The sequence below is a fragment of the Pieris napi genome, chromosome 5 (genome assembly GCF_905475465.1).
Source record: "Pieris napi chromosome 5, ilPieNapi1.2, whole genome shotgun sequence".
Classification (NCBI taxonomy): Eukaryota; Metazoa; Arthropoda; class Insecta; order Lepidoptera; family Pieridae; genus Pieris; species Pieris napi.
In genome coordinates, this window is record NC_062238.1 from 1300252 (window position 1) to 1311206 (window position 10955).

The 10955-nt window shown below is 34.3% G+C and overlaps 1 protein-coding gene across 1 annotated transcript; it reads left to right on the forward strand.

Annotated features, from left to right (window-relative positions):
* Positions 1-774: 774 nt before the first annotated feature.
* On the forward strand, positions 775-10955 carry LOC125049487 (SPARC). The gene is made up of 9 exons (XM_047648822.1): positions 775-898; positions 7404-7474; positions 7910-8065; positions 8518-8596; positions 8745-8860; positions 9303-9449; positions 9828-10030; positions 10140-10287; positions 10714-10955. Exons 2-9 carry the CDS (start codon positions 7412-7414, stop codon positions 10759-10761), a joined length of 960 nt encoding a protein of 319 aa, XP_047504778.1. The 5' UTR covers positions 775-898; positions 7404-7411; the 3' UTR covers positions 10762-10955.

Below are 10955 nucleotides of genomic sequence, written 5' to 3' on the forward strand. Positions count from 1 at the left end.
TTGCTTATAAATATGAAGTCAAAAGCTTATCTTGTTGTCTCGTATTTTAGTTGACTGATTGCGTTTCATAATTAGCAACTCGTATTGTGCATTACTATTAATTGATTTTGTGTTAAAGTATTTATACTTAATATAACGGGTTGATCGTAAATTGTTCTCAAATTTCTCTTTATATAGTTTTAAAAAAATGTATTGACTGTCAATACTTAAAATTTTTAAACTATAGAGCTGTAGTTTTATTAATAACAAAACGTTTGATTACGTCATCTGTAAATTATACTAAGTGGATGAATAACTAATTACAAAAACAGAAGTTAGAAGGAAGGCGATCTCGGACAGTTAACCAAGTTGGGATTAACAGAGGTCCTTATTTGGGTATAACAAATCCTCAAATAGAATTACAATCACTTTAATGAACGTTCGAGAAATTATTACAAGAACTTGTCTCAAATAACAGGGTTCCGTAGTAGGGATGGAATAAAGCCGTAGTTCTGAGCTCGAATCCCAGACAAGGTTTCGTAGGTAGGTATGACGAAAGTCACGAACTCCAATGGGGCTGGCATATTTTTTTTTTATTAGGCAAAAAACACTCCAGGGTTTTCACGATCTTAGCCAAATAGTTCAAAGCGCTTTAACAATATATTAGTGCACAGGGCCATAGGCCAAACACTTCATTACGCCTTAAAAGTGTGCCCTGTGTCCCATTGGAAGTATAACTTTTTTACTAATACTGGTAAAACAGGTTGAATCCTAAAAACATGACGATTCGGGAATGAGTATACGCAGTGGTACAGCGAGGCATGGCCAGTAACTAGTAAGTAGTAAGCCAGTACGGCGGCGCACGTTCCCACATACGGCCGCCTCACACAACATTTGCAGAAGGAACTGACTGCCCGTGGTGAGTTAAATCTTTTAAACATATACATTTTTAATTACTATAAATATTGATTTATTCATTATTGAAATTTAATACGATAAATAATTTTATTTGAAGTTATATTTTCTTATATAAGTTATATTTTTTTTTTAAAGTGTAAACATTTGAATTGAATCCCTAAAATTAAAAAGATTTTGGCAGATTAAACAGGTTTCTGGAATGCATCCCTAGTCTCCTTCAAGTCTTGCCTGTTTCGTTTTTGGCACACCAATTTTAATATCAGACTCATAATATGATTATTGTTTAACATTGATTCAATAACAAATAATATATATTCATGACATACCTTTTCATGATTAATCGTTGTTGTATATATATTGCCTGCTATGGTGGCCGTTTAAAAAAATTTTTATCCAAAAGTTACTAAAAAAACTACTAATAATAGTAAAAACTATAAAAAATATCTAATGTTATTTTTTAATTTTTGCCTAACAAATTGGGATATTGAGTGGGATTTTTTAAGTTCGAAGTTTCCGTGAATATTTTATTTTTGGTTTATTAATTATAGGTGCAATAGGCTATTGACTGACAGAATCGGCATTCATTTAAACTAATAACACTCACCTATACGTATATATAAAGACCAAATATATTATATTAGTATATGTTGTAGTCAACACTAAACTAACCGGGTTTGGTATAGTTATTACAATTTATTGTATCCTAAATTAACAATAACCTAATTGTATAGTAGCTGATGCTGAGCCGCGTGACACAGAAATATTTTTTTATCATAAACCGGGGTCACCGCAGCTATCAACGGACACCAGATAACTTGGCTTCCGTCCGTGCAAACCTACCGAATGTTTTGCACGATTAACACTGGCCTCATTTAAAATATCTAACAAAAAGAATTTTCCTATTCCCGAAATCACTTGTGCTACTTGTACGTAGTATTTTTATGAACTTTAATTTTTTTAAGATCTTGATCGTTTATTATGTTGATTGTTCGAAATGCTTAATTAATTAGACGTACAGTAGGTCCTATAGGCTTTCTTTTACTGAATTATTTTATATACACGTACTAGGGGTGTTCAATATAAAGTGGTAATAACTATGACGCAATTGTCTTTTTAAAAAAAAACTTCCTAGTTCCTGATCCGTTCAAATTCGTTTACCGCTATAGTAGTCGTACATTATGTTCAAATTGCCCCTGAGGTATTCCAGCAACTCGAAGCCAGCTTCTACACTTTCTTTCACTTCGCTTCTGGACTTTTGCGCGCAGGCGTTATCTTGGTAAAACAAAACAACTTTATAGCGAGTTTGTCACGCCGTTGTTTGCGAACTTCCTCACGTAATTTTGATATTGTCCAAACTTCCCGTAATAGTGCCTTCATTATTAAGGTATTCGATCATGACCAGGCCTTGGCTGTCTCAGAAAAAACAGCCCACGATCACGATTGTTTGAGGTTGACGGTCTCTTTCAAGTACTGTTTTTCGTTTCCATGTCGGAAAGGTGAAGTCATGTGGCGTCCATTGTTATGAAGCGAGCCAAAAATCAACTTTGTTGTACCAAACCCAAACAGATTTGTAAAAGTCTATGCGCGTCACAAAGCTTTCTGGACACTGCCACTTTTTTCATACCCCAATGGTTTGTTCCTCTCAAGTCTTTACCAGCTCCGGTTTCTAACAGAGATATTTTCTTACAAGGCGAACTTATATGTTACCTATTTTTAAAAACCAATGAGAATTGGTAACTTTGTAATTATTATTATATCTTATGCCTGGGCTATGCCTGCCAGTATTTATTTATTTTCTTTCCAAGTATAATGTATTGCATTATCACTATTCACTGAATAACATTCGTATTTCCCTACTTGAAAATGAAAAACATTTTATTTATAATAATAAGTTATATTATAAAAAGATCCCTATGTCTCTTTAACCAGATTGTGATTTTCATACATTCTAAAGTAGGTAATATTCTAAACATTCGACTGAAGTTTAAACCCTTTCAGTACAAATCTTGATCGAGTACTATTCAAAGTTATTTATTCATATAGGTAACACAATGTACACTTATGAACGTCAAAAAAGAAATATACATTAAATGCTTCTAATTTTACATTTACTGCCAGTTCTCAAATCAAGGGCGTAGAACGGAAGAGGAGAACTGGCAATAAGCTCTCCGTCACTCTTTTTAATCGCAAGTTTTTTGTATTACACAACGTTTGTAAGTAATAAAAAATAATAAAATAAATTAAACAATATTCAATATTGGATGTTCTATTTTATGTCTTGACCTGCCGTAACTGAAATCGGGATTTCGAAATGGTTCTGCTTGTACCATTTTACCGTGAACATAGTACAGTAAACGAGTATTACAGGATGCTGTTAGCGATCGTAAACTTTACGAGTTTCGCCTAAACATTGCCAGGCGACACAGATTGAGAGGTGGCAGGTTATCGTTGGTTTCATAAATAATTTCGATCTATTTAAAAATGTTAACACAATCTTTGTAGGTTACGAGATTATGGTTCTGCTAAGTAAACAACATAACGATGGAAATTAATTATTTTTGTTCAAAGAAAATAAAACACTAGTTGTAATAATGGGATTTCCGTAAAACTTCGTTGATTGATTTATTAACCTATATTGATAAATAAAACGTGTACAGTGGTATTGGACGGTGACTTTCAATAATTACGGGATCTTTATAAATTCATTATAAATCGTCTCTTCCAATAGGCTCCACTAACACTTTGTTCTTGTGTTGTTTTTTTCACTAATAGCCTAAGACTTGCACTAACACTAATTCAAATGCCTTGTCCTTTCTCATTCTTCTTACTAGACCCGTGTGGTCAAGATGTTAAATAGCTTCGACATTCACACCGTATATAAATAATAATTTTCGTCGTAAATAAAATAATACATTCTTGTAATACAATCAATACAAATAAGAAATATTGTGATTTAATATTCCCCCCCCCCCCCCCCCCCCGACTATATTGACGTGGGAGGTATTAAGTAATTGATGTATATGTATAACTTAAGTAAATAGCATTTGTAACTAGAATGATTACGCACTACTTATTTCTGTTAACAGCTTAAGCTTTTGTTCAACATTATCTCTTTGAAGTTCATTCCCATAATATTTCTTCTGTATTGTACCTGTCGTAACTTTGGACAGGCATACCGTTGTATTAATATAAATATAAATGCCTTATATAATCTTTCCTCGACTAACTTAGAAATATAAGACGGTTTCATTTAAACGATGCGCCAGATGATTCCGAGTCTGGAAACATCATCATATAGAACCGCCATTCATTATTTTAAAATAAACTTGCCTCATACTAGTACGTAGGCATGTTTTTGAACAAAATTTCCTGAATTATGTTTTATCTAACGTTATTCGTTAACAATTGATGGCGCAGACAAAAATACCCATAAAATAATAAATAAAATGAAGGATTTAACCCATTACGATATATGTATTTCAATATGCTTTGATAAACTTAAAATTATGTATGAAATATAGAGGATATTAAAGTCGCTATTTCTATCGGAAGTCACGTAGCCTTTGTGAAGGATTAGGTATATAGACATACGGCATTATATAGTTTGCGCTTGGTCGCGTTTCTGAAGCTACTGGATTTCAAATATCAGTATAAATTCACACGTTATTTCTATACTTACTAAGGAAAACACTGGCTATCAAACGCATTTTATAAAACTTAAACTTTTTACTGCACCTTGGTAGTTAAGAGCATCTTTGATAATAAGATAGAAAGCTTAGAGCATATGAAAATGTATTTCTAACGTGCCGAGTGGCGAAGACTATCAAAATCAAAAGAATAAAAATATTTTTATTTTTTTGCCCTCCGACAAAAAAGGTTTTACACCAAAGCGCGCAATGATACTGGCCTTTGAAAAAAAGAAACTAACTCGATTGCGTTCTATCGCATTCGCCGAACACATACGCGTATAGCTATCATATTAATTTATATGCCATTCAATAATTGAAACGGCCTGCAAGACTGCACGGTTGTATCATCAATGACTTGGTGTCATGGAATCAAATTGCGAGGTGACCGCATATTTAGGTCAATAGAAACAAATAGCATTCGTTACATTCAATTATCAATGTTTATTACGCCATATGGGTCGAACGATAGAACCTCTTTCAATTAACAGAAATATTTTTTATTCAATAGTTAGACAATTAAACAATATGTGTAAGCTAAATGCATTTAAACATAACACACAGTTATTAAAGAATTTAAAAGAAACAGAAAAAGTTTCCAATAACTTTTTTCTTCAAAGAACGAAAAATTTATTTTTCCGTAAAATGTTACTCAATTAAACATAAACAAACAAAAAACCATCAAAATTTGCTAGTTAATACAGTGCATTGTTTGTTAAAAGAGTTTTGTGGAACAAAATGTCGGAAGTATTAGCGGTTTACTGAGCTTTACACGCGGGCTTCTTCCCTCCTGCGCATTACCCTATTTAATTTAATACACAACTAATGCTGATACAGTTTCGTAGAAAACCAGTTAACATAAATTTCGGACAGTAATAAAATGCATGACATCATACAATATTCATTGTTTTAGAAATAGAGTTATACAAATCGAATGATATATTTATTACTAGCGACCCGCCCCGGCTTCGCACGGATGCAATGCTGATACTAAATTCAAAGTGCTATAGAGTATAGGGAGAACCGCGGCCTCCGACGCAACTTTTAAATTTGTAATATCTTCGAAAATATTCATTTAAATCATATGCTGTAAAGGGCCATATAGATCTATATTAAATCAACAATATATTTAAGGTATTTAATTGGATAAGGATTAATGCTGTATTGGTTAAAATCACTTCGAAAATTAGCCATTATTGTGTACAATACTTAGTAGATTATTTTGATAAATATCGCAATGTAAGCGGATTTTTTTAAAATTATTTATGATTTACGACATCACATTAGAAACCTCAAAAATAACAGTATTTCTCCATCCATATTTAATGGATGTTATTATACCTATAAACCTTCCTCTTCAATTACTCTATCTATTAAAAAAAACCGCATCAAAATCCGTTGCGTAGTTTTAAAGATTTAAGCATACATAGGGACAGAGGAAGCGACTATGTTTTATACTATGTAGTGATACATCATATCGATTATCGAACACTGAATCATAAAGCGCCTTTGCGGTCATATTACGCTGAGTGTCGGAAACGTGATAGTTCGGGTCAGTCGGGTAACTCGAGGGACAGTGAACTTGTTAGAGCGATGCCCTCAGCCAGTACTGATTCTCAAAGAAATAAAGAGTATAGAAAAATGTTGTCTCCGTAGGAAACAATGGAAATATTGGAAATAATATACGTTTCGCCAGTTCTGGGTTACACTGCAGTTGACCTGTTGTGTGTTAAAATATCTCCTTCGTATTCCTAGATACGGGACGCGAAATGCGAACGTGACGACATTCTGTGGCGATTCCTCGAAACGTGCTTTTGCTCGTGGTTAACTATGACGCATTCATGACAGTTGGAAACCGGAGCTGTCAAACGCTGTGTTAAAAATCTTTGAGATAACATTGTTTAATGCAAATAGATTTATACTTATTAGATACTAGCTGACCCGACGAACTTTTCGCCTTAGAAGCAATAAATGAGCAAATATTGTATTTTATTAGGGTAATAAATAAAAATAAAAAAATCAAGTATTTTAATGATTTTTTTTGGCAATGTTTTTGGTGCCTAGGTTGCACTATTCAGTGAAGCACCTTGTGACAGACATTTGTTATGTATTACTTAATGAACGTTTAGCCTTTAGACTGATGTATTGACTTATACCATTTTTAGTTTTTCTGCTTGTTGCGTTTTGTTAAACCACGTTTTTTGACACATATCCCACGGAAACAGGATAAAAAGTCCGGCCTCCGGTTCTAAGCTACCTCTCCACCAATTTTCACACGACATTATTTTATTTGTGTAGATTATGGAGTCCCCCGTCACAATCTTTTAGGCTGTGTCAAAATTTCAAAACGGATTTTTGTACAGTTTTCAACAATAGATAGTATAATCTATTTCTAAGTATCTAGTATTTACATATATGGTTTTATATAAGTTAATTGACTGAAATAAACGATTTTTGTTTAAGGAGGTTGCGAAAAATATAGCAATTTCCACGCGATCGAAGCTGCTGGCGAAAGATAGTTATTTATAAACTTATTACTACAATACATATTTTTGGTTCTTACTCTTGTTGCAAATGAACGTGACAACCCTAAAAGTTCTGTATCTGTTTCGTGAACATTTCCTTTTTTTAATAGGCAAGTAGGTGATCAGCCCACACACCGTCGACATTTTGGGTCTAAGGTACGCCAGATTCACGATGTTATCCCTCACCGTACGAGCGACTGTTAAATGCCCAAAAAGTTCATTATCAGTCGAATCCGAAGCAACTAGGCCCCCACATTCACAATACAAAGTATGTGATTTCAATTTTTAATTACAGGTGACACAATGAAGGGCCAACTATTTTTCTTGGCCGTGTTGGTGGCCGCATTTTGCTCCACTGAAGCTGTGGTAAGTTAATACAGTGGTAAATAATAAGACTAAAAAATATTAATAGTTTAGAAGATGATGCTGTATTGTTGTTCCCACAATAAGCGCATGTATTTCGACGCTTAATGATAGAGCTTAAACGTTTTCTGATTTATCGTTTATTAAAATCTAAACATAGTAATAATATAAATAATTAAAAATTAAAACAAATATAAAAGTTTAGTCCTTGTGGCAGTGTACCTATAACTCTGCCAGCATTTCCTCGCTGTATTGCAATACTTATTCGTTGAGCAAGGAAATCACCAACTCTGGGGTTTGATTTATTACTACGAAAACGTTCAAATCGACTCTTATATCATTGCGTTTTTATAGCACAGTATTCTTCCTTTGTCTAAGTGGCATAAAAGTATTTAACTTAAAGCCTTATTTTCATTTGTTTAACGTGAAACGTTTTAGCGGCGGCGTCATCGGCGCCTGCGCACTACAACGACAACGGAGCCGGCGATGTTTGCTGCGGCGCGGCTTTTCCCACCAGCCCTTCATCGCACTGACACAGAGGCTGAACACATTGAATTAGCAATGGCTGAAAAGCTTGATGAGAGGCGCTTCCAGGTAAGTTTAAATTATTTATATTTCATCATGTATTATTTTTACTTGCTATATGTGGGTGCTTCGATGTGTATTAATACCAGCTTCACAGCTCGATTCTAAGGTTTACTTTGGTTCTTAATAATGCTACAATTCAAGGTAATTACTCCACTGGTAGGTACTAGATTATATCGTCGGATTGAGTTGGTTCAGTTCGGAAAGCAATGTTTATTTATTTCCGTACAAAACTTATTAATATTAGTAAGTATAATAGTAAGTAATATTAATAATAGTAAGGTCCCTTCTTACCTCTAACTTGTTGTATCCTAAAATGAAGTCATCTACATGTAAACTGAATTTCGTAAGTATATGAAATATAAGAACAAGAACGTATTTTTTAACCACAGTGTAACATGTCTTGACTTTACCACTACTTTTCCTGTGGCTCCATAATAATGATATCTTTACGCCCATAGGAAGCTGAAAAAGCGCGCGTTAATGAACTGATGAACGGGGATTCGAATGAGGAGGCAGAGAACGAAGTCTTCATGGATGGTAAATTATCTTCTTTTAAAATCACTCATATTGTGGAAATTTTTGTGTCTTCAAGTGAGACAGCCTAATAACAATCTAGAGAATTTTCTAGATGAATTTATTTTTACAGATTTTTGAGAGTCGTAAGAATAATTGTGTGTGTGTGTAGATCCTTGCCTGAAGGTGCACTGTAGCGCTGGTCGAGTGTGCGAGATCGACGAACATGGTGACGCTGTATGCAACTGTATCAAAGAATGTCCCTATGAGACAGATTCGCGCCGAAAGGTTCGCATAATAATAAATACTTTATTACATAAACACAAATCAGGTTATATATAGAAGAGAATATATTTACGACCAATTATATGTCAAATATCTCTACACAGATCCAAATAGTTTCTTTAGTTATAATTATATTTTGCGTTGCGTAAATTTTTCTAAATATTTATTTTATAACACAATTGACGCGGTTGAAAAAACGGGTCACAACTAATTGAATAACCTTATTCAAAAAAAACAATCAGTCCATTTGCACTCTGTTACCTGAAGTAATCTTTCTTCTCTCTCTGCCATATTGTGTTTACGCTGTGATAAAAAGAGAAAAACAAATACTTTCGTAACTTTGCCATTAAACTATGGTAAGTGTTGTGGAATTTTTTAAAGAAAGCCTGCTATGAAATAAGGTGTTAGGTTTTTATTAGATATATCCTATATATTTTATTTAAAGGTATGCACTCAAAGCAACGAGACTTGGACATCCGACTGCGAAGTATACCGTCAGCGTTGTCTCTGCTTAGACGGCTCCGAGCTCTGCCGTGGCCCACAATACCACCACGTACAGATTGAATACTATGGAGAATGCCGTGAAATGCCTGTATGTATATAGTGCCATCTATGATACAATTATACTTCATAGATTTTGCATTTGTAAGCGGATCCTAATACTGTAACATTTAGTTGTTAAATTATAAAAGGTGTCCCAGAAATCAACGCCAAGATAAAATCGGGTGATGGGGCTGATAAATTTAATAAGAGAAGATTAATTTAAAAAAATAAATTAATTGAATACAGCCGGTGATGTCCTATTGAAAATAGTGAACAATGTTGACAAGTGACATTAAAAATATGACGCATTTAGTTTAAATTCCTTAGTGTATAACGCTTACTAATCAATTATCTGGAGTTAGCTCCATCCCTGCCTCATCACTCGACTTCGACTTGACGCTTTATGGGACATCTGTCATGTATATAGGAGTGCACTGAGAGCGAAATGGCCGACTTCCCGCGTCGTATGCGTGACTGGTTATTCAACATAATGCGTGACATGGCGGAGAGGCGCGAGCTTCCAGCGCACTTCATGCGCATGGAGAGAGAGGCCGAATCTAACCTCACCCGCCGGTGGACCAATGCTGCTATTTGGAAGTGGTGTGACCTTGACACACATGACAATGACAGGTGAGGTTATCTGTCATTATACAACCTCTTCATTACACGTGCTTGGATGCAAAAATACATTATCACGCTCAAATATTATCTAATTCCACCAATATCTCATTATTTGCAGGTTCGTCTCCCGTCACGAATTGTTCCCAATCCGTGCTCCACTGATGGCTTTGGAGCACTGCATCGCACCTTTCCTAGATCTTTGTGATGAAGACGCTGATCACCGCATCACATTGGCCGAATGGGGGAAGTGCCTTCAGCTCGATGAGGTAATTATTATGGCAATTTTTATGTATATACTCGTAGATATATCATTTAAAAAAATAAACTACGTCATTTCACTAATCGATTTTATTTAGTCTTGTCTGTAGAGTACAATTTTAACAAATACGTATTGGATTTGACATTCCGGAGTTATAGTTCGCGCTAAGACCCGTTCCTGCATATTTAATCCTCCTATATAATGCAATTGTCTTACTTACTACAATCCTAATTGTCAATTGTCAATTTGTCAATCAACCATAATCAGAGGAAAAAACAAGGACAAAAGAAATAACTTAAGTGACAGTTAATTGCGTTTTAATTTGGTCTGTGTCTTCTAGATCGCACCGATAAATTAATTCGGTAAAACTATTTTAAATTATACAATACTCACATAATATATAGAATACTTCTAAATATAATTTTTTTTGCAGTACGAGTTGGAAGATCGGTGCGACGAGATTTCTGATGACGCAGTGTAGTCTATGACGCTGCATCTTAAGTCTAGTTCTAACTTCCCTAGTCTCAACACCTACGTTTCTAACAACGAATCAACTTCAACCACATTATGTGGTTTTCTAAGCCACTGTGATTATGGAACCAAAAATTGTAAAAGATACACAATTATCTATTATTTTTGTTAAGTAACTTTAATCAAATAAATAATATGCTATTA